We start from the raw sequence: 24658 nt of genomic DNA, 5'->3' as shown, positions 1-24658 counted from the left end.
GCCTACACTAGCACTGGCCAGCAGGAGGGGGCACTCCAGCAGCTTCCCAGGAGAGTGCTGGAGTGCCCCTGTCCTCAGCCCCTTCCCACTAGAGGAGGCACCACATACCCCACACCATTTATCTCCCCCCGCAACAACTACCCCTGCTGAGGTCTTGGGAGAAGCCAGGCCAGGTCCATGTGATGAGGGGGGCTCCCTTCCCCCACATGAGCCATTTAACAGCAGCAGCCTCCTGGCTGCACATCGAGCTGGGGTAGAGGGGGAAACTGAGCCCCATCACTTCGTAGGTCCTGCCCAGCTCCCCCCAAGAACTCAGCAGGGGTAGCTAGGCTGGGGCCGCATAGTAGGTGAGCTCCAGTCCCACCCCCACCCAAGCCTCCTGACAGCAGCAGCACATAGCTGCCGGTTCAGTTTTACCACAGCCAGAGTTTGCAGGGGTGGGAGAACAGAGCCCGCACCCCCAGCTACCTCAGCTGTGGATTGGGGAAGGGGGAAGCCAAGCCAGACTGGTACAGTGGGGAGGGGCTCTGTTCCTCCCCACTCTACCCCAGCTCAGGCTGCTGCAAATCCAAGCCAGCAGCACCTCCCCATCACACAGATCCAACCCAACTCCCCCCAAGACCCCAGCTGGGATAGCTGAGGAGGCCCACAAGGCAGGGGGGGCTCCCTAACCACAACCCCCCCCCCAGTTTCTTGACAGTAGTTTTAAAGTTTGCCGGGATCAAACTGAGTTGAATTTATTGGCAACAGGCAGTACCATTTATAAGTTTGTTTCAAATCATTTTTGTTTGTAATTTTGTTTTACATAATTACTTTTGTATGACTAGTAGTGCAACATAATAAAGCATTTTCAAGCTATACATCTGGAAAGTATTTTTGCAAGAAGTGGAAACACTACACCAGGGGTTGGCAACATTTTTGGGCAGTGCCCAAAACACCCACATCCTTGACTTGTAAGATGTTGGTGTGCCAAGATAGATGGCAGGGGAACTGAGGGGGACTCAATCCTTGTTGTGGCAGTGCAGCCCCAGCCCCTTCCCACTATCCTCCCCAAGGCATGTGCCAAGTAAAATGCCTTCACATGCCACCCTCTGGCATCTGTGCCAGGGGGTGCCTACCCCTGCCCTATATCTCATCCAAACCAAATTTTAAGGTGATCAGAATCATATTACTTAACCAATAACATACTAGTATCATACATTAAAATCCAGGCTCAGTAAAAACTAAAGTCTCATAATACAGTGTCCTTTGTTTGCAATGCCATTTGGGCACTAAGAATTTTCACAGGGATTTTTTTCTTTCAGTGAAATCTTTTTTTTATTTTGTTTGTATTTGCTGGGCTAAATTAACATTTCAAATGTTTTTAAACTTGCTTATACAAAGCTAAATCTACTCTTTATTTGGTTTCCATAAATAAGCAGACAAAATCATAATATAATGTTCAATTTAAAGCATGTATTTTAAAATTCCCATTTAAGTCCCATGATTTTTAGAAAACTCTTTTGTGATTTCTTTAATAATTGAGCAATACTAAATTGCTATAGTAGAGAAGATTTAATAGAGATGTTGCATAAATTTAATCTTTTTTTATTCAAGGAAATGTATATCTTGATTTTAAAAATACAGGAGGAAAAAAAATCATTTTTTCTATAAATGCATCCACAACAGGTTACCAAGCACCAGGACTTCAGAATTCCTTTATCATTATACCAAGGAGACTTTAGTCTATCTAAGGAAATAAAAAAGCAGGCAAGAAACAAATTATTTTCTATGATGAATGGCACTCACTAAAGTCACTACTTCCACCCAGACAATCCCAAACTTAAAAAATTGTACTCTATGCATTACTTCTATTTCAAGACTCATTTTCCTAAGTAGCAACATTTAATATACACCAACACAATAGTTTTCTGCTTCTAACAACTTTTTAACCCATTCTAATTTGTTCAGAGTCAATGCAAATCTTTCCTCACTTTTGTGAAGCTTCTACCATAAACTGGACACAGCTGACTGCATTTGGAAAGCCCTGTGCTCCCTCTTTCCTGTCCAGCTACTGTGTTGAAAAGGGTGGCCTCTAAGATCCTTTTGTAGACCTATAAACAAACAATCCCTTTCATAATCATTTGCCTCATTTGTAAAAACAAATGCAACTTGTGATAGGAAATACAGCCTCACTCTTGCTCTTGCATTAATTTTCCTTTCCCAAGATAATAAGCAATTTGGCAAAGTTCTTGCTCAGAAGCACAAAAGTTCTCAGTCTTTGCTGTAACTGGTTCACTTGCACAATCACAGATCAGACTCCCATATTTTTTTACCATCTCTGATCTATCCATCTGGTCTGTTTGGGGACTCCCATTCACACAATGTTAGATTGAAAACTCATCTACAAGTCTGTACAGCACATGTAGGATTGTTTGCATTGTTTCAATAATTCCCAAACTTTCAATTCCGCAGTACCTTTTACCAAATAATCTTTTGTAAAATTACTAAGATGTCTCTGAGGGAGGAGTAATACTGGTCATCTCTCCTTATCCATATGATGAAAAGATCTAATTGCTTAACTTAACAAGTTTTCTCATCAGATACACTGGTAACTAGTTAGATCTATTTACTCAGATCAACAAACAAAAATAACTTAATCACTTATTTTCTAATTTCTCCTCAGCTCGTGTGAAATGTAGTTATACAAAATATTTACTTGATTAGGTATCTCATAAGGAATGCACCTGCCTCTAATATGGAAATAGCTGTAAAAATCTAATATAATAAAAGGCTTAGTCTGTCTGTTTGTGCATCTGTCTACTTGTCTGTAACGCTTTTGGCCAACTGCGCATGCACCACCAAGATGGTGGGCAGTGATTGGTGGCATGGCCCAGGCTGCACATGCCTAAGTCTGCACCATTGCCAGAGAAGTTTGTGGCAGCAGGAAACACACCCCAGGCGCCTGAGCAGGGGGGCTTCCCTGCCGCCTCTGTGCCTGAGGGTGAAAGGAGTGGGGATCACAATGGCAGTGCTCCCTGGACACCCAGGCCCAACGGCCCCCAGAACAGCCAGCAGGGAGTAAGAACTGGTGGACAGGGAGGGAGGGAGACAGACATGGACTCGGCGGACACAGAGCAAGGGGGGTAGAGCAGGACTGGACCTGGAGCAACGGAGGGGTGAGGGTGGAGCAGGGCCGGACCCAGAGCGGCAGGCAGGGGGTGGAGCGCAGCCAGATCCAGAGTGGTGGGGGTAAGTAGGAGGGAGTGGGGCCAGACCACCGGGCTGGACACGGGGCTCGGCCCCATTCCCCCCAACATTCTTGATGGGCAATTCGCTAGTTAATTCTAATAATCTTCCTTGCATTTAAAAAACTCAAGCACTTTATGTTGTTATCAAACCTGGTGCAGACTCACAACTCAGGTGCAGAGTCAGGAAGAGAAACTAAGTAAACCTTATGTTTAGAATAAAATCCATGCCCTTGAGGTAATTTTTAATTTGCTCCTTAAAGCAAAACAAAGTAATAATATTTAGAATTTAAACAATTATCTGCTCCCTAGTGCTTTTATTTTTTAAATGCTGCTCTGGGGCCTCACGTACTCTGGGGTTGTTAAAAAGGAGCTATTTAAACAGTACTGCCAACAATATATGGTGTTTTGGCCAGCAACAACATGCTATCATCTTACAACGTGCTAGCCTACATACATACCAGGATCTAGTCTATGACACAATTTAGGCTTACGCACACTTATCACCTACAGCTTCCCTGGTATCTATGACCAGCATTGATTGACCTGTTTGCCAGATAGGTAGCTAAGAAGATAACATCTGAGCCTTATTATTCACAGTGGTGGGTTAAGAGAACATTTGAACCTAAGCTTACATTGATTGTACCTATTTGTTCTGGGCCACTTGGTTCTCCCCACAACAGACAAAGCAAAATTTAGCTAAATCTTGTTCCTTTTATGGAAAACTTTCTTTAAGAACATAAGAACTGCCATTTACTAAGTCTGACTATAGATCCGCCTTGTTTAGTAACCCGTGTCACACGGTGGCAATAAAATGTATCTATTTTCTACAGAATACCAGTAAAACCCCTCATGAAAAATAAATTATTTTATCTAATCATTAATTAAATATTTGGTTTTAAAGGCCCAGCGCTCATAAAATAGCAAGTACAGTAAAAGTTCTGTTAGCTGGCATCTCTACTAACTGGCATGCCGGCTTGTAAGATAAAGTGAAACTGGAAGTGCCCGCCTTGGCACTTCCGGTTTCTCTGAGCCCCCATGGCCCAAGACAAAGCAGCCTGCACTGCCAAGCCCCCACAGCCTGGGGGCATAACAGGCTGTGCAGGGCATGCTGGGCCTGTGGGAGGGACAGCAGTGCGGTGGGAGGGGCACCGGGATGCCCCAGATGCAGCGGGAGAAGCGGCAGCCAAGGCCGCTCAATTAACTGGCATATTTTATTGTCCGGCATCCCCCATTCCTGGGGGATGCCAGATAACAGAGCTTTTACTGTAGTAGGGTTAGTGTGCTGCTGTAGCTGTAATGGTCCAGGATATGTGTGAAAAGCAAGCGTTGGGGTTTTTTGACATTATCTTTTATGGAACCAACTGGGAGAAATAGAAAACAAGCTTTCAGGCATGAAGTATATTTATTTAATATATTGCTTATATTTTTCCATCCATTAGAGTCGTCTAAAATCTCCCATATCCAAATAACGGAGACAGGTACCAGACATCTAGACAAAAAGATGATTGATCTAATGAGGGTCACTTCATGTTTACATAGATGTAGCACAGTAATGGCTACACACATGCACATATATGTCCACATAACCTTACCAGCACTAACACAAAACAATATAATTCGGAGGGCAAGGCTGTTCATTTAAGAAACAAAATTGTCAGTGAAGGACTACCCTCGTACAGTCTTCTTTTAAAAGATGTGTAACATCCCTGGCCTTGTCCTTCAAGTCAAGATTTCAAATAATGTAAGACTTGCAGGTCCAATATCTTAAAGGTATTAAGATATTTAAAGATGCAGATGGGTGTACAGGGGTGTCCCAGGAGTCAAAATAACGAGTGGCAGCTCGGGATGGGATGCACACGGGGCAGAAGAAAGAGCCTGCGTGGCTCGTTAGCCACCTTTTTGTTCAATTACAGCAGGCCAATGATGTCAGCATCAGACGCCGGCTGGCAGAAATAAAAACGGCGGCCACTGCTGCGAAGGGGACGGATAGCCTGGGAAGGAAGCTGCGCCTGACGCTAGCAGCGGAGAATACCCTGCTCACTGGACCCGGGGAGCCTGGCAAGCAGGAGCAGACACAGGTGGTGGAGGGTGGAGCACCCTGATGAGAGCCTGCACAGGACAGAGGCAAAGCTGAGGCGGCACCTGGAAGCAGAGCGGAACACAGGTGGGAGTGATGGGATGACAAGGCGTGGAGGAAAGCACAATGGGGAGAGAAGACTCCGGGAGAGTCTTAAAGGGGTTGGCAGTCGGAGTGGGTATCGCCACCAAGTTCCACTGGATTGAGGAACGGATGGGAGCAGTTCTTGGAGGCGACGGGTCAAGAAGAAAAGCATCCTCTCCCTGTTAGGCTCCGGGGAAAGGGAGAAAGGGGCAGGGAATAGCTTAGTAGTTGATGGTGGTTGGCACATTTGTTACCCTGGATGAAGGGCATAGGGGATAGGAACGAGAGCCCGAGAAGCGGGGCTGTAGAGAAGCCTCAGTAGGGTTTCCCCTTTTTGGTTGTATGTATCCTTGAAGGAAGGGACGGAGGTGTGAAGGGCTCTGGGGTAGGCCCTCACAGGCAAGCAGGGCCTTAAGCCACTGGCATCTAAATGTAAAGGCGGAAAGGGTTATCCCCGCACAAAGAGGCCGAGGCCAACAGCTGAGCAGCATACTGAAGGAGGCGTGAGGCCAGGGTGTAGGAGTGGTAGAGTCCTGAGAGTGACCACCGGGTGAACCCCGGGCCACCGAGCAGCCCATTAGCCGACCCCTCCTACCAAAGAACAGCAAGGTGTGGCAGGTGAAAATGGGGTTGGCAACACAGGAAGAAGAGAGCTACTCTGGCAATGACACGAACCCAGGAGATGCTTCACATCCACCCAGGAGATGCTTCACATCCACCAGTAGAGCAAAGGCCGCTCGAGTTCAAAGCCCGACGGTTACAAGGGGGATTTTCAGAAGTGCCTAACTCTGCTAGAATCAACACAAATTAGATATCGAGACACTTTTAAAAATCCTACTGAGCAATTAATAAATATCTTTAGTTTAATTTGGCATTCAGATACTTTAAAAATACATTTAAAAATTTGATCCCTTTTGATCTGGCATCCAATACCAAATATTTCAGTGATGGTTGTTCTAGAAATGTCCTTTCTTTTGGATAATTCAGACCAATGCACAGCATCCTACCTGAGTCAGCAAGCCTGACTGACATAAGCAGCAACTATAACTGCTGACATAAGCAGGATTTTCTTTAGAGACATATATTAATGTTTTAAGGAATGACACTTGCTGTTCTACACAGTGTCACTCATAGCCATTAACCACGTCACTGACCTATAGTTCTGTATCCAGGTACCCACTGTAATAATGAGGCTGAGAGGCACCATACAATGCTGCAATGATGATGTGCTGCCATCATTTGCATCGGTCTCATGCGATATATCAACTTGCACCTTGCTTACTGTATGTCTGAGGCATCCCAAGTTCAATACCATGTAGACCAAGGTAGATGAGAGACACAAATGACAACTTCTGTGTTTTTATAATGAATGACAGGCAACAACCCAGCTGCCTTCTCCAAACATATTGTAACCCTAGCATAAACATGTCAGGATGGAATGGTACCACATGTGCACACCTGTCTGGCCCACCATATTTATCTTTCACAATTTCTCTTTGTCCCGGCGAGCAGCCAAGGGGAAAATCCCAGGGAGCCTGGGAGGAACCCGGGGAACAGGAACAGGGAGGAAAGGAAAGAAAAACAAATAGAAAAGTTCTTACCTTCAGGGAGCAGCACAGTGAAACCGGAAGTGGCAGCGGGACCCGAGCGGCTCGTTAGCCGCGTTTTTATACAATTACGGCCAGCTGATGGCCACGGCGGCAGGAGCCAGTTGGGGGCTTTAAAAGCAGCTGAACGCAGCCCCAGGGGAGACAGAGGTGGAGGAACGCTGGAGAAGGAAGTACTCTCCAAGTCCCCTCAGAGCAAGGGAGCATGGGGGCTTGCAGCCGGCAGCCCCAGTGGAGGGAGCCGGATCCCTCAGGAGAAGATCGCCGCCAGCAGCAAGGCAGGAGACGAGGAAGCAAGGTCAAGGTGTGGAGGCCGAGAAGAGTGGAGGAACACTGAGACCTGGAGGAGCCCTCAGAAGATATGAAGAGGCAGCAGGCTCCAGATCATGCAACCAGGTGGGATCATAGAGGGTGCGGACGGGAGGGGACCCACCAAGAGCATAGTAGGCTGACCCCAGGCCAAGGTTAGGCTAGCTGAGACTTAAGAGCTGGCAACTGGGGCCTATAGAACGGGAGATAGGAATAGTCATAGAAGGAGCAACGGGCAGCCCTTAGGATCTGGTGTTACTGCCAGTGATTTAATTTGTGTTTTGTTCTGTTTTCCACTGTTGGAGGGGAGGTGAGGTATATGGCACTGACGGGGTGTAGTTAACAGATGGACCAGGGCGTATCTATCTCAGGGCCAAAGACCCCCTCTTCATTTGCTGCTGGACTGTAGAGGGAAGCCACCCATTGAGTGACCCTAATTAATTAGACGCTTATTAAGTCCACGTGCAACACTTACTTCTTCAACCGTGTCACTATCATGCTACTATCAGTGTCACACTACTAAATTTATAAAGCACCACCCCATGTACTCTTGTAGCTGGTAAGTGGCAGGAAGATGCAGGATTTTTTTTTTTTTTTTTCGAATTCAGTATTCCATGTGCTATTCGTACATTTATAATTATGGTGGCTCACCAGAACACAGTAGTTACCCACATTCAATCCATGGTACCCTATTGCAGGTTTCTGGCATCATCGTAGGTTCACTGCTTGCATCTAGGGTTGATGACAGGGGATGGGATTTCAAAGCAAATGAGTTTCTTTGAAATGTCATATCATCTACTGTTGCAAACTGTCAGACCTTGCTTCTATATAGGTTATGTCCCAATGTGCCACACATTATTGATACTCCTGTCATCCTTCTTAGGAGGTTAGATGAATATGTAGGCGTAGCAAACTACATGAACATAAAATTTCATACATTTCACACCTGTATTTTAGGGCATGCTACCATGTCAGGGATGGTATAAAAGAAAACTAAGAAACTGGTATGTGGTATATCCTTATTTCCAGCTTTACGGATGTACTTGTGCAAATTTATACAAACAAGATTTGTAGCAAACCTCTTTAGGCCTTTAAATGTTCTCTTGTCTATTCAAGTATATCAAACCCAAAGATAGTAAAACTATGAGTCAGAACACAAACAAAAGGAGGACCAAATGCTTCTTTTAATCTTATCCTATTATAAATTGGAATGTTCAGTAAAACAACAAATTTATCCCCACTTTCCAGAGAGATGGGCAAGTTTTAACTCCACAGTATGGCACTCTCTTATGTGCATACTGAATTTGTGAATAAATCTGTTCAGCTGCAGAATACAATACCAGTCCCAATTTGTTGGCTATTGCTTATATGTAGCAGACAACAGCTGAGTGCTTAAATAACTTAAGCACATATCACAAATGGGCCCCACTGTCTATAACTTTACCTGCACCAGAATCAGTAAAAGGGAAGCAGTTGTTGAGGGATGTTGTTACAAGCTTGGAAAATGACAGGAGCTAGGTAGATTCACGGTGACACTCCCCCCTCATTTTCAAGACTTCTAAGAGCAGCCCTGGTAATTACACAAACCAAGGTTCACAGCACATCTTAGAATATAGGGATACTGCTTTTCTTATTGTACACTGATTATTTTATCCTGGTGAACACACTTTTGTTTTCTAATCATATGTGTAAGGACTAGTCATGCCAAGAGCCCAGGTATTTTTAACTTCAGTCTAGTTTTAGTTGTTAAAACAGCTCTTCTCGCTGTCACGATAATTTTTCACTTTATAAAAATATAGAAGGAATGTCGAAGGAGATTTTGAAAAGTAACAGTATCACGCACACAATATTTGTACATATTCTTTATAGACACTGTGCAACAAAATTTCACTATGGTCTATGCCTTAAGTTATGTAAACACTGAACAATCCCTTCAGTAGTAATTGTATTCAACACTACAGCAAGCAGAAAGGCATATATTGCTTGTTTATTTAAGAAATGACCCAAATACCGCTTACCTCTTTAAAAAAAACAATTGCTATCTAATGTGTGGGCATTTGATTCACATAAGACTGCAGTATGCCTAGGTGCCTCAACTTAAGCTAAACCCAGTCAACAGCTGGGTAGAGGAACTTGTGAGGAAAAAGCTGTACACTTTTATGTTAAAGGCTCAGAAGGAGGCAATCTTTAAATCAGTATGTCACAGAATCATCCTAGGAAATACTGTGCTGCTAGACATGCCAACTTTCAAAAGGCATTTGGATCATTAATGCTTAACTGGCACGTACTACATACCTACGTCCTCATATGTCCTCTGTAATTTCAAATGATCACCAAATACAACACTCTAATTCTCCTACTAGTCCAAATTGTTAGACACTTAAACAGTACAGTGGAGATCACTTAGAGACAATTATTTCAGAGACAAATACATATTTTAATACAGAAATTAAATACTTTTTAAGTTTAAAATATGATCATTATCTTAAATGTATTTTAAACAAATCTATTTGGAATTATGACAATACTATTAGGCCTAAATTTATTAGAATCTATCAAAATAATTAAAATTGAATTATATTACTGCTAAAGTTTTAAGAAAGGCAAAAGACTGAACTGCAGAAACTCACTGAGCATCTGGAACCAGGCTTTTCTGAAGTGATAAACCAAATTTTGACAGTTGTAGCCCCTTCTGCAGGTGCAGAATGTTTTCTTCCTTTCAGTTTATTCAGTTTAATCTGGTCGAATGACGTTCATTCAAAGTGAAGAAACTGATTTGGAGATAAAAAGCTAGAAATCCTTCTTTTTCCTTCTCTCAATATCTAAATAAAACTAGGAGTGAGATGCAGAAGATTATGAATTTTAAAAACCAAGGCATGACAACAAGAAAAAAAAAAATCAGCTTAACTCATCAGCTACAATTATTGCTTTATTTCAGAAGTAGTTTATCCTAAAGTGTAAAAAAGTTTTGATAGTCTTTTTCTCATGTATCAACATGCTCAACATAATTTCATTATACAAATATAAGAATGAAAAAGTGAATTTTTTGCATATTTAACTAAATTCCAATTAGTATCCAAACTTCACCTGACAAAAGTATGAGTAAAAAAAATCTATTTAAATCTATAAAAAGCATGCCATTCATCATTTCCTAATATAATGAAGACACAGAGCAGCTGAATGAATGAATAAACTGTATAATTTGTTAACTAATTTGTTAAATACATATATAAAGTATGTTCATGACTAGCAAAAGGTGCAGAACTAGCATCAAAATGGATTTAGTTGCAAATCCATTGAAAAATAACCAAAAAGTGCCAATGCAAACAAGATTTAAAATTGATTATTTAAATTAAGGTTTGCTTGCTGCTTAACACCGTGACAAAAACCAGTAATTTAAATAAAAACTAATATAAAATCAACCTAGCCTGAATTCTGTTTACCAATATTTTAGTAAAAAGTTCCAGATATCAATATCCAGTATCAATACACTGCAAATTAGAAACTGAAATTTGGGTCCTCTTCTGGAAAACTAAAATCACGTGAACTATTATTCTGGGTTCTTTGTAAAAAACAAAGCCAGAACATATAGATAGGCACATTAAGTGCTTTATATATTTATTTTAAGGGATACAGTGGCAGACCGATGCACCTTGGTCCTGCTCCAGCAACACAAGTTCAAGCCTTGCTCTAGATGTGTCCTAAAAAGGTCTTCGGCCAGACAACCGCAACCTGGTCGTTTGGGCTAGAGAGCAAAACAACTGGATGCCACCTTAACTACTTTGCTCCCTTGTATACTGTTAGTTACAAAAAAAATCTTAGGTTCAAAAGAACCTCTGACCTTTTGATACGTGTATGTCAGTTATGTTTAAATGGTTGTTTAAACAGAAGCTTGCCTACATTCAGTATAACTGTGTTTGTATTTCCATTCTTGACCATTGTGTAACTTCCTAAGGCAGTATTTGCTCATATCAACTGTTAACCTTCTATCTCCTATAGGAGGAGTGTAATTCTTCTTCCCCATTGCCCAGTGAAGAAAAGAAACTAATGTTTGCATTGTATAACAACTTAGGCTGAAAACAATGCACTGCAGTTAAAAAGTAAACCTTAATAAAGAGAACCCAAAATAAAACTATCATTTTGAAGCATGGATAGCCTTTCCCATTCTTTAAGAATCACTAGTCTTGGAAAGGGCAAAACTGGGTTATTGGTGTAATAAACTTTCAGAAGACATGACATCAAATGTAGGCACCTTGCTGCAAATATATAATAATCATGAAGAAACTCTTCGACTCCAAATTGGCCTTCACATATGTAGCCCTGTTTTCCTGAAATTCCTTAGAGGATCAAAGCTCACTGCTTAAAAAAATACTCTGTTTAAAAAACAAACACCACATCTGTTTCATGGTGAGCCAACAAATTAAATACTATCCATTTCAAAGGCCCTGGATGGTAGAGGTAGACCTTCTTTAAAACCAGCTGCCAGATGCAAGTCTCTCTATAGAATGTATAATCTAAAATGCGTCTTAAAAATGTAGTGTTTTAATTAACCCAACAACCTATATAGCACACAGACTACTTTAAACATCTACAGGATTTAAATTCACGACTTTTAATAGATATAGATAAAAGAGGTAAAAATGTAACCCTTAGATATGTGTGCAGTTATTATATATCTTAAGTTATATAATACAATCCTGTAATGTCATCCTATAATGTAAGATCAACCATATAAATATCTGGTCACTAGTCTACGATTGTAGGTATAACGTAAAGAAGATCCATTATATATTTAAGTTTTCATAGACCAATAGACTCCAGTGGGTATCAACTTCCCCCCCTCCCCCCCCCACAGGCATGCCCGAAATTAGCCCCACTTTCTCCATTCCAATTGCCTTCCCCTGCCCAATCTGCTCCAAGCCCTGTGCCCTGGTCTAATCTGCTGCTCTGATTTCTGCTTCCTTACTTGCAATCCCAGCCCAATCTGCTCCTTACACTACCTGCCACAATGCTGCCTGTCCCCTCCCCAATCTGTAACATACCACACACAGTGTCTGCCCATGCCACCATGTCTAGATTGTCACAGAACATCAAGCACCAAGATGTTACTAGTATGAGTTAGTGAACACATCAAGGGAAGATCAAATGCTTGATTCCCCTTTCAAAGAGATGGACAAGTTTCTAATTGCAGGATTCCAACCACAAAGCATTCCCCTTAGACCCATACTGCCAGTCCCAATTTGTTGCTTTTTTCTAACGCATAATAAATATTGGTTATCTGTGTAACGTGCATAATCTAACAATTTATCTTTAACTATACTTGGGTAAACTACATACTAGTTCTATCTGTCAGCATTGTAATTGTACTCCCTTTAAGTAAGCCAGAAACAGGGATTGGGAAAGCTGTTGTGAGTCTCAAAAACAAAGGAAGACAAACCCAAGGCTTTTAATAACAGCCCCTGGCTCCTAAGATCTTGAAAATAAATGCAGGTAGTCAGCTTCAGGGCTGCTAGACAGCACTGCATACCTGTGGGACGTGCTGGGGTGGCGGGGGGGGGAGGGGTCAAGAAGAGCAGCTCGAGACCCACTCTAATTACAGCACCCACAGTGTCTCCTGCATCCAGCACCTCCATGATTTAAAATGCCAGCAGAGGTGCTCTTTTACTAGAGCTCATGTGATGAGCTTTAGTTAAAAAGCTCCTGCCATCATTTTGAAGCATGGGGATGCTTAATACACAAGCTCCCAAGGCTGCTAGTGTGCTAATTAGCATGCTCCAGCAGACTCAGTTCATCGAGACTCAAACGCATCATAATTACAGTACAGCGTGTCGGAAACAGTGCTCTGCATGTCTACACGCACCACTAAATCCCACTAAGTGCAAAGGTGAAGGGCCCTGCTACATGTTAGCATTGCCAACCCTCCAGAAATCTCCAGGAATTAGACATAAATCTCTAGGAGCTTACTGAGAGTCACCTGGGAGATAAATGATAAGGCATCCGTTAAAATAAATATTAAACGTTGAATCCAATTTATACAGTAGTGCAGGATTTTTTTAAATGCAATAATCAGGTGCATCTGCCTTCCTGACGTAAAGTCTATGCACCATAATCCATCACTAACATACGCAAGCACATGGGCACGTTCACATTGTGTTTGGCAGTCTGGACACCGACCAGGACAGATTCAAACAGAGTTGGCAACCCTACTACATGGTCAAATGACAGCTGGATATAAACTAGCTCTGGAGCTGTTCCCCAAAGAGCCAAGTGGCTCTTTTCTAGGGAGGCTCACTTTCCATGCGTGACTACGACTCTGAAAATAGGGCCGCTCTCAACTTCTTGCACGACTCACTACTGAACTGCATGACAACGACTTGGCATTCGGGGCCACCCGCACGTACTGCGCAAGTCGCCACGAGCCTGGTGCAGGCAACGCGTGGCAGGGCCCCAGGACGGCACAGCCTTGCTGCAGGCCCGGGGCCGCCTTCTTCAGCTGCGGTGTCCCCTGGGGCTGGGACAGAGGCAGGGCCAAGGCCAGGAGAAGGACCGGCGGCGCGTGGAGGTCCCGTCCCGCTCCTTCAGCCACACAAAGCAAACCGGGGCGGCCTCGGCCCACGCCGGGTGCAGGGCGGAACCACTGCGGGGCTCCGGGCCGCTATGGCCCGTCACCACCAGACCTGGAGCCGTGAGCTCTGCTCCCCCACCCCGGGGCGCACGCGCACTGCTGCCTCACTCGGGGGCGGAGCAAGGGCTCCCCCGCCTCAACGCTCCCCCAAGCTCCGGCGAGGGAGGGGCGCGCCGCTCGCTGCCTACCTCGCTCAGGCGCCGCCGCTTCCGGTGTCCTGGAAAGGCCGCTTTCGCCGCGGGCCTCAGCACAGCCAATCGCAAGCCGCGACGGCCTCGCCGCATTCCCACCCCTCGTTGCTCCCCCGCGCCAATCAGAATGCTCAGCGGCATCTATCCGGCCAATCAGAAGGATGTTTGGCTCACATGCCTTCCGGTCCCGCCCCTTTGCTGCCGGAAGTGTGATGTGGCTGGCAGCGGGGCGCTATGGTGAGTGCGGAGGTGGTGTGGGAGGCGGCGGGCGGCGCTCGCGGACCCTGGTCCGGGATCCCCTCCCCCCCACTTCAGGTGCCGGACCTGAGCATCCGGGTGCCCCTCGCCGCGTCAGGCGAGGGGGGGACCGGGAGCGAGGCCGCCTCGCGCAGCGCCCTGTGTCTGACAGGGTTTTCCCACAGGTTCCTCGTCACTGCCTGCGAGAGCCGGGGAACTTGTCGGTCGTGTTACAGTCCCAACTCGGGGGTGCTCAGGGCGCTGTTGCAGCAGCACCCTTGGGTGCCTTGACATCCTGGCAGGGCCGCTGCATGGCAGGCGTGCTGCTGGGTGGGCAGAGGAGATCTAGCAAATAAACCCAAATCCTTTGAACAGGAATCTGTCGGGTGAGCCCCAACTATTTGAGTCCGTGTAATAAAAGCTATCGGATTTACCCAAAGATCCTTGTCTGTCCATGTCCTTAGACCAACACAGCTCTAACCTATGCCCCTGCTAGGGCAGTCAAACACACAGCAAAAGCTTTCTGGGGGTGTCTCGAGTCTAAAAAGGTTGAGAACTACTGGTTTAACTTGACTTGCTGTTCATCTTCTTCATAGGGATGCTCAGTGTGCTTGTAATTGAGATGTCACATGCATGAGTAGAGGATTTAATTGTTTTGACAGCTCTCTGTGGTAGATGCTTTTGAGAATGATTTGGTATAAATGAAGGCATAGCTCAACATGAGATCCCTGTACCTAGCCTATGTGGACTGACTCTGAAGATGACTCAGCTGGGTTCTTCCAAGGAGTTCTCCAAAGTTCAGAAATCTGGTGGAAGAATAGCCATTTGGGATCGGAGTTGAAATTGCTTCAACCTGGGGAAAATACATTTTTCTACAGTGGATGACAAGAACACATTTGTGCAACCAGTTTAAGCTTTCAGAAGCCATTTAGTTTCTTCTCTTTTGTTTAAATGTTTGGGTTTAATAGGATTCCTTATCAGAATAAAGCTTCACATTTATGGTACCTGAAAATAAAACTTTTTCGGAAATTTTTTGTGTGGCCATTCCCAGCAGTGGTATCATTTCTGTGAATCTTTCTTTACTATCCAGTAACTCGGAAGAACAACTGTTCTTTTTCATGATTGAAGAAAACCAGTACATCAGTATGAAAAAGGTTATGTAAACTCTAAAGAGATTCCCAAGGTCTGGCTTTTGCTCCCCGATGCTTGTAGGACCATTTCTTAATAAACCTTTTTTTTGGTAAGGTCCGGGGTGGACAAATGAAGTGCCAAAATATAAGCACTTTCTGTCCTTTCTGTAAAGTAGATGGCCATAATATTAAGAGGTTCTGAAACCTGCATGTATGGAACCTGTTGCAAATGGATTCACCAGCAGCCTAGAAGACTACTTGGATATAATAAAGTAGCCTCTAACAGAGAGAGGAAAGTAGTTTAAAACTCCACCTTAGAATATAAATTAGAATAATCACACTCATCAGTGGAGCATTTATTTTTCTGATTTTAACCTTTGGATTTTTCTCCAAATATTGTACGTAAAGGATTGGTGTCCCCACAAGAGGGATTATTTAATTGGAGCTTCTATAATAGTAGAGAACGTCCAAGCCAGAGCGTATTCTGTATAGAAACATCTTGTTTTGATAAGTAAATATTCTGTCAAGTAGACTACTTGGAAGAAGGTTGAGCTGAATTTTCCAGTGAACTTACGTAGGATATCATCATGCTTCAAAACAAAGGAGTGTGTTGGGGCTGGGGGCTGAGATCTGGCAATTATATGGAGCTCTAGGACGTGTACAGGGAAATGAGGCTGAATCATGATAGATCTGGGAGCCACCAGAAAACATGGTGTTGGGTCTGATAGTGTAGCTCTAAAAGATTTTGTTTTGCTTTTATATGCTTTGGAGGCTAGAAGGTTTGGACTATGGTTAACACAAATAAAAGAAGCATTAACACCTGTGTAAAACAGAAATAAGAATATGGTCTTGTAAAACCAAATTTCTACCCTGTTTTCCAGTTAATAGAGCATATTTACAATATGTCACTTTTTGAAATAACAAAACTTCTTGTTGAACTGCTAACTTAAAACAAATTGGATAGAAACTGAGGGAAATTGTGGGAGATTTTTTACACACACACACACACACTCACTCACTCTGTCAAGAATGATGGGAAGGAGGCAGGCACAGACAGAGGCCGGCCCCCCTCCCCCCCCCGCCATGGGACAGGGCTCGGGCCAGGGCCATGGCCGCTCGCTACCTCTCCCTTGCCGCTTTGGGCTAGGGCCAGGGCCAGGGCCAGGGCTGTATCCTGTCCTCCACCCCGCTCCACGCTGCTTCAGGCTGAGGCTGCTCCCCTGCTCTGCTTTGGCCTGAGGCCCATGACCATGGCAGTTGTGGCAGCAGTCACAGCCACTGTGGCGGTCATGGTGGGGCACAGCCACCAGTCACCCCCCTTGCCTTCCCACTTCCCTCTTCCCCGCTGTCTCCCCCTCCCCACCGGCTGTTGTTGTACTTTTTTTAAAACAACCAATATTCTCATCCTCCTTATTGTAAAATGGAGAGAATTTGTATAGATTATTGTTTCTGCAATGTAGAGGTTTCCTCATTAGAATACACAAGTAAGCCTGAAAAGTTTATAGTATCCTGTAAATTGATATGAGTTTATAATGAAAGTTCACCTGTGACAGTCATTGAATTAAGGCATTTCTTCTTGTTAGTTTGTTTGGACTGATGGAGGAAGAAATAATTTTACACTGTTTAAAAAAGACTGGTATTTTTTATAGATTTATAGGGTAAAATAGTAAACTGGTTGCCTTAGCCTAAATACAATACATGCTTCAAAACAAAGCAATATCCTTTCCCATGAGTTAAGCTGGTAACTGTGTCTAGCATGCTGTATCTATTTCCCAAAGCTTTTTCATGACCTGTTAATTGGTGGGAATTAATTAATATATGCAATAAAGAAGCAAAGCCTTTTGCATCACAGATTTTTTGTCGGACCAATATGCTGCTTTGGATGTGTTGGTGTAGTACAGACAGAATTTATATAGGTGAAGATGTAAACCTGTGATTCTCAGACAGGTACCTTCATATCCTTTCAAGGATGTTATGGGTGCTCTGTTAGGTATGTGAACACAATATACAAGCTTAACCCAGAGATTTTAAATACAAATCCAGTGTCAAGAACTTTCTGCCCTGTTGTGGTCTGAGTTTTCTGTTAGTTAATTGCTGTTAGTTTTCTGTAGTCAAAGAAGGCATGAAAACTAAGAGTTAAAATTGCCTAAAGGTTCTCTGAGTTTAACAAGGGATGATGAGTCTAGAAAGGTTGAGAACCGCTGAGGTAGATATATGATACTATCACTTTTGCTTGTAGATCAGTTGGAGTAGTTAGCTATGAAGCTATATCAGGAGTGTTGTGGTCAGTGTTTTGTCATAGACTTTATCACAAATCAGAACAGTTTTTCAGTTTCAGAAGAAAGTTGGAATCTAGCTTTTATTGTTGTGAACTAATTTAATGTTGTCTTCCTGAATCTGTAAGTGGCCTAAAACAATAGTTCTCAGAAGTGCAGACTCTCCCCACCCATATTAGTTTGAAAGGTTATGTTGAGGTCTTACTGTTGCCATTTTAATTGCCAATATTAATAGTTTCACTGTTGTTTAACTGCTATTGCATTTTAGCTGCAGTGAGCAATGTGCTTGACTTGTGAGCTATAATGATGGATGTCGGTGTGGAGAAATGAGATAAGCTTCTTACTGTAATGTATTTGATAACTTGAAACCACAAACTATCTCAGAATTTCACGTCAGCCCTCTTTGCAGCCAAGGGGAGAGAAAAATGATGCACCTTTTCCATGTCACTAATTTTTTTGCCAGTCTCAGACAGTCAAAAACCTAAGCCACTTCGGTCTTTCTTGAACCACACACCTGCAGTGGTCCCACAGGGCTGGTATAGTGCCAATTGTTAGCGCACAGCACTTTGTGCAACCTAACAGATTTAGCTATGTGCTGGTTCTGTTCAAGCTGGTTAGGGTGGAAACTGTTGACCCCCAAAATTCTTTATTCAGTGTTTTCATGGACCTGCATTTCACATTGCAGGAATACTTGTATCATTAGTCCCGTTATGTTCATAGGATGTCATGCATGTTTCCTTGAGTTTGTTTACTGATATGGCATGTATAGTCTGTGGGTATAAGTAGCATCGAGTTGAGTTCAGCCTTAACATCCTTAGGTTTCTATGAATTGTGGTATTTGACATAAATCTATTTCTTAAATTGCAATAGGGCCAGGATTGGGTAATGAGTCCCTTGGGACAAGCTCAAAGCCTAAAGAAAGGTAATCACTCAAAATTAGCATTTGACAGGGATGTTAAATATCCAGGCCCTCCAAACAATGACAAATTTACATTTTAAAAATAGGGACCCATAAAAATATCACATTCCTATGTGGGCTGTTTGGGGAAGAACATTTATCACAGTGGGAAAACTGAGTGAGAGATGGTATCTTTAGGATACTGGATTAGTAATCTTCATGTCTGAAAAGATGCAACTATTCTCCTAGTCTTAATTAGATCAGGGAAGACTTTTAGACTGGTAAATGTGCAATTTTGTTATGGGGGAGGAAGACAGAAAGTTATATGGATATGTGGGATCCCCAAGAATCCAATGGGCAATGTATATAAATAACCAGATAAGAAACTATACTTAAGCTTTGCCTTAAGAACAAGTCAGTCAGCAGGCTGAGTGAAATTGACTGACATAATAACTTGAATGAAGCCCTGGCAGGAAGGTCAGAGTCACAAGCACATGAAGAATCATACCCTTGTATGCCATGAACAGGTGACAGAAACAGACAGATTAAAGGCACTGCTGCACCTTCCTCTGCAGTTTAGGTAGGTCGCTATTCATTACTGAGGTGTATAATCAAAGTATGAAATTTTTCACTTATGCCATTTTTTTTAAAGGCATGTTTCTCAGTTTTCAGTTTAATTCTGTGATGAATTCAAAAGTAAGAGTAGTTCTGGGAAAGATTGACAACTCTTTGGTGCTTTGTATCATACAAACTAACTAATAGTTTAGCAGTTCCCTCATAAATTTTTGGACTAATAGTCTGCTTCCTCAAGGGAGTATTTTATTACGTTCATATTTTATCTATTAAAGAAGATGGCTTCAATATTAGGAAGAAGTAGATGCAATGAGCCAAATTAAAGTTTAATAAAATTAAAATACAAAGCTCATTAATATGAGGTATAAAGATCATGCCCTTTGTTCCTTCTAAAAATGTAAAGCAGACCAAAAATTCTTTATGGCTTGAGAGTTAGGCTACCCTTTGGTACAACTGGAATCATTTGAGCTTATTCCCTTTGTAGTTCTGGCATCTAGAAGAGTTTAGCATCATATTCAGAAAAAAATGTGTATTCCATTGCAAAATGATTGATTACTTGCCAGATATACTTATGATGCTTACGCATACATTCTGCATCCATGCAGAAGCCAACCTTCAAAGGGAGATGGAGCATTTAGATAGCTAGAAGACATGTGTCCTTTGCTACTGAGTCAATCTTTGATCAACTATTGCATCTTACCCGTGAATTACGCAGGAAACTAAACCTCCATTTGGGCTCTGCCCTGGACCCAGGTTGCCACTGCCCCAAGATCCTGGGCACAGCTCTTCAGAGCTCCGTGGGCAGGGTATGTGGGCAAGCTGGGAGCTGCATCCGGGGCCAGGGCTGGGATCATGTGGTAGTGACAGCGCAGGACCAGGGTGGGGCAGAGCTGCGATCCACTCCCTGCATGCCTCTGTCTGTGGAACTCACACCCATCGCAGGAGTGTGCAGGCATGGATTGTGGCTTCTCCCCTGGCCATTAGGGGTTTTCGAAGTGGGCCATATTCGATTCTGATTCTGATTTGGCCTGATTCCAGGGACAGTGATTCAATTAGCTGATTCAAATCACTGTCCCGATTCGATTTGACCAAATCTGAAGATTCGATTCTGACTCAGAGAATCAGTGATTCGGCCATAGACACAGCTTTATATGGATTTTTTCTACGTACCTCAAGGTACCAGGTGTTACTTGTGAGCTGAGATGGTGGAGCGGATGGAGCAGCCCAGTGGAGTGAGGGGTGGAGGGGAGTTGCATGCTTGGCACCAGATCTGCCACATCCAGGTCCACGGCCAAGTCTGCGGGGGGACCTCCCCTCCCCTCCCAGCTCAATGATCAGCTGCAGGGGGACCCCAGGTGCCTCTCCAGACCCAGGAGGCACCAGTCGCTGGGGTGGGGCTGGGGGGTCTCCAGCACGCTCTGCCAATGAGTGGGCAGGGGACCCCCCTCCCCTCCCTGCAGTCCATGGGATGCTCCATCCACCCTGCCATCTCGGTGTTCACGATTCACCTGGTACCTTGAGGTATGTAGAAAAAAACATATAAAGCTATATTTATGTCCAAATCGTTGAATCTCTCCAAATTGAATTGGATTTGATTCAGAGAGATTAATGGGTCTCCTGATTTGATTCAGATTTGGATATTTGGCTGCCGAATCGGGCCAAATCCCCTCTGAATTGAATTGGCAACCAAAGCTTCTCACAGCCTTACTGCCCATCTCATTCCTGAACACCACTGCCTGAGGGTCCCATTTCATATAGGGAATTTTGGTGAGTTGGGGGGTGGTGTGCTGACCTGGCCCACAACAGCTCACCAAAACAGCCCTCGGGCCCAAATAATCGCCCACCATTGGGCTGGGGGGGGGGCAAAATATGGCCTGGGGGCTGGATGCAGCCCACCAGGCCATTCTGTCCAGCCCATGGGGCCCCTAAAAATTTAAAAAATTAACATTTATCTGCCCTGGGCTGCCTGTCATGCAGCCCCTGTTGGCTTGCCAAAACTCAGTAAGTGGCCCTCTGCCCAAAATACGTGCCTGCCCCTCGGCTAGAGTAATAATGCCATAAATTTATTTCTGGATCACTTGCACCTGAGGACAACTCAGCCTTGCATCCAAACCAAAATCTGACAGAGATAGTAGACCCCAGACCATTCCTATCCTGTGGTTTGTGGCCTGCTTGGTTCACGGTGGGTTGCTGAATTAAGAATGAGTGATTCAGCTGTTTGCTGCCATTTTTTACTTCAAAGGACATTGCTTCTCCACTCAGCTGGAACTTGTCAGCTAGCCTGTGTATCTAATCAGATGAACAGGTCTCTTTGAAATAAAAGCCACAGCAAACAGCTGGAGCACCATAGTCGTCCTGCACAGCTGTATGCTACAACTCCATACACCCTCCCCTGTCCACCGCTCAGACCTGACAAATCCTCATCTTTACAGGAGAGTTACAAATCTAAGCCTGCAATATATCCATGTTCCACTGTACCCACTAACTAGATTTGTGGCAAAGAGAAGACACTTGAGGCAGAGTACCTGCAGTATCAGTAAGAATTATTTAAGCATTCAAGAACTATTAACTCGGAGTACAAAGAGTGCACCAGCTTCTGGTGCTCAGGAGACTTGATCCAGGAACCTACCTCTTTATATAATCCAGTAGTGCCCAACCTTTTTGTCCTGCAGGTTAGATGGTCAGTGCCTGGTCTGACCACAGGCCAGGTGTGAGGGGGAGAGGGAGTGGTGTGGGAACCCTAACCCAGTCCAGCTGTAAGAGTCCAGCTGTTGAACACCCCTGATGCAATCTGTCTTTGGGAAGACAGAATTGGTTGTCAGGGAGCAACTTTTCTTTTAAAAGGACAATGCCTTTCTGCTGCTCTTCTGACACAACACAGTTATTAGTATGTGCTTATGACACTTCTAAGACAGAAGCAGCAGAGGAGCTAATTCAGGTACCACTTCCCTTCCTGCACACCATCACTACTTGTACCTACCACCCAGCTGTCATATGAGCGAATCTTTGCTTTGGAAATGCTGCAGAAGTCCCTGGCTCCATGGGCTGTAGGTTGCCAATTTCTGCTCTGTGACATCTGAACAGCACCTGCTCTAATCATGACTGATCCTAACTAGTGCTGTTAGCCCTTTAGTGCTGTGAACAGCATTTTAAGTTACAGTCTGTTCCTTTTTATCTTTTAAAATATAACCCACAATCAAGTTTGATGAGCCATTTTCCTATTTTAAACAAAAAAAGGGCTCAAAAAGACTTTTAAAAAGGAGTTATTTGACTGAAAAACATTCATTATTTCCCACGTGTGGAGCGAGGTAGGTAGCTGAAATCAGACAGGCAGGGCAGGGTGGCATACTATATCATCAAATCCATCTGAGGAAGTAGGCTGTTGCCTGTGAAAGCTGATGCTTCTCTGAACCATCTAGTCTCCAAGGTGCAACCCTAACTGGCCTCCTGCCACGGTATGCATGTGTTCAGTTTCGGAATTTCTTTCTCAAATCTTTACAGGAAAGACTTCTGCCTTGCAATAGTCTATGTAGGTTTCTTGAAAATTAAGTGCTTAACACATTTTTCTATCTATATCTCTTTCCATGAATGGTACTATATCAGTTTAGTGCCCTTATAAGATACTGTTACAAGCTATGGTTGAGGGTAAATACATAGTACGCTTTAAAAAATCCTTATCCACACTGGAGCAGCAAAGTGCTAAATGGAACAGCATTCCAAAGCTTTTTCAAGCTCGAGCTCTTATCACAGGAACTGGCATGGCTTAGAACTGCAGTATGGAGTTACTATCTAAGTGTGGTTTAAATATATGTATACAGAATAAAGAATATGAAGCTTCTTTTTTAGTTAAATGGAGCTAACTCTCTTATGTGGCCCATTTAGCTGAAAAGTATGTTATATACGAGGTTTGATCAAAAAGTTCTAAGACTTGATGCTCAGGGTTCAGGAATGTATACCAAGTGGTCAAACAATCAATCAGGCCTTTTATAAAGAGATTTTGATTCGATTGAGGGATAAAGTTAGAAGAAACTGCTGTGAGCTGTGTGAAAATAGTCGATGGTTTCTGTACCATGACAATGCTCCTTCACACACTCCTGTATCCATTCAAAAACTTTTGGCTGAAAAAAACATTCCTGTGTTTACCACACCCTCTGCATTCACCTGACCTTGCCCCATGTGATTTTTTTTCTGTTCCCAAAAATCAAAATGAAGCTGAAAGGAAGGAGATTTGATGACATTCCAACCATCCATAAGTATGTGAAAGCAGAACTCAAAAAAACTCACAGTTGACGACTTCCAGCATTGCTTCCGAAAGTGGCAGGAACGTTGGGACAAGTGCATATCATCTGGGGGAGATTACTTTGAAGGGGGCAGCTCATAAAAATGTTGTTTGTACACTATTCTTTAAAATAAAAGCTAAGTCTTAGAACTTTTTGATCACCCCTCGTATTTGCTATTCATCTTTATGTGAAAACTTGGAGGGGAAAAAAAAAATTTGCCCAGCAGGTATTTCAGAGTAGATTAGAAAAACATAGATTTCTATACACATCTGTTATTTCTAGCAGTGTTTTTGGACTCGGTTGGGGGGTTGACTTGGCATGGCGATAGTTACTATGCTTTCCTTTCCTATTAGAAATATAGGAATAAAAGATTGGAAGTTGACTGTAGCTTTTAAAAAAAATTACTTTTATTTTTTCCTTTTAAACAGTCACTCTCTTCAATGGAGAACACTAAATAATGTGGGTCTCTTTTAGCACTTTAACAAAGGGTTCTCTTCATTAACATTTTTATGTGGGTTGATTTCACTTTTTTATGTGATTGGAACTGTGTTTCTGAGTCAGTTACATTTTTAATGTGGATTTTTATGACTGCCTATGTTTTAACAGTGATTTGTTGTTAGATGTATAAAGGAGCAAAGAACATTCAGTATGAGAGCTAATTGACAATGTCTCATGAAGTAATTTGGGGCTTATGAAAGCTTCGTAAGATTTATGTAGTCTACAAGGTGCAAATCTGCCCTGCATTCTTCCTGACCTCAGATTAACAAGGCAATTATTTCAACTCATTGTGTGACCAGAAACAGGAATCTTTGGTCACTATCAGTCTTCAATTTTGTTATCTTTCAATGTCCTAACCTACTCATAGTTTTGTGTTGTTCCTTTTGGCATTTAAAAATACAAGTTTTCTTTAGGGCTCTTTATTACAGAAATTATATGGTAGTATTTCCAGGGCGTGATCCAGTATTTTATCTATAACTGGAAACTAACAAGCTGGGAATACCATATTTCCCTGATTTCAGGCTACTTCAAATTTAAGAGGGACCCCTCTTCCAATATTTAGCTTCTGTCTATGGAAAATGTATAAATTTGTTATAATATTTCATCTATAGCCTCCAAGTATCAGAGAATTGTCTTAAATTCT

At 43.2% G+C, this 24658-nt stretch overlaps 2 protein-coding genes across 3 annotated transcripts in view; one reads left to right on the top strand and one right to left on the bottom strand.

Annotated features, from left to right (window-relative positions):
- The window catches only part of XRCC4 (X-ray repair cross complementing 4), a 315755-nt gene extending 301549 nt beyond the window's left edge, over positions 1-14206 (bottom strand). Inside the window, exon 1 of one of the 2 annotated variants that reach the window (XM_019532322.1) lies at positions 14121-14206. The gene's annotated coding sequence lies outside the window, so the exon portion shown is untranslated. The remainder of the gene's footprint in view (positions 1-14120) is intronic. The other variant, XM_019532323.1, reaches the window with a different exon arrangement.
- Positions 14207-14281: 75 nt separating this feature from the next.
- Positions 14282-24658, top strand: part of TMEM167A (transmembrane protein 167A) — a 35650-nt gene continuing 25273 nt past the window's right edge. Inside the window, exon 1 of the mRNA XM_019532321.1 lies at positions 14282-14360. Coding sequence (XP_019387866.1) covers positions 14358-14360 — 3 coding nt within the window. The 5' untranslated portion in view covers positions 14282-14357. The remainder of the gene's footprint in view (positions 14361-24658) is intronic.

Source organism: Crocodylus porosus, unplaced genomic scaffold, assembly GCF_001723895.1.
Source record: "Crocodylus porosus isolate Cpor-Errol unplaced genomic scaffold, CroPor_comp1, whole genome shotgun sequence".
NCBI classification, from domain to species: Eukaryota; Metazoa; Chordata; order Crocodylia; family Crocodylidae; genus Crocodylus; species Crocodylus porosus.
The sequence above is the reverse complement of the archived record's forward strand: the minus strand, read 5'-3'. Positions and strand labels throughout refer to the sequence as shown.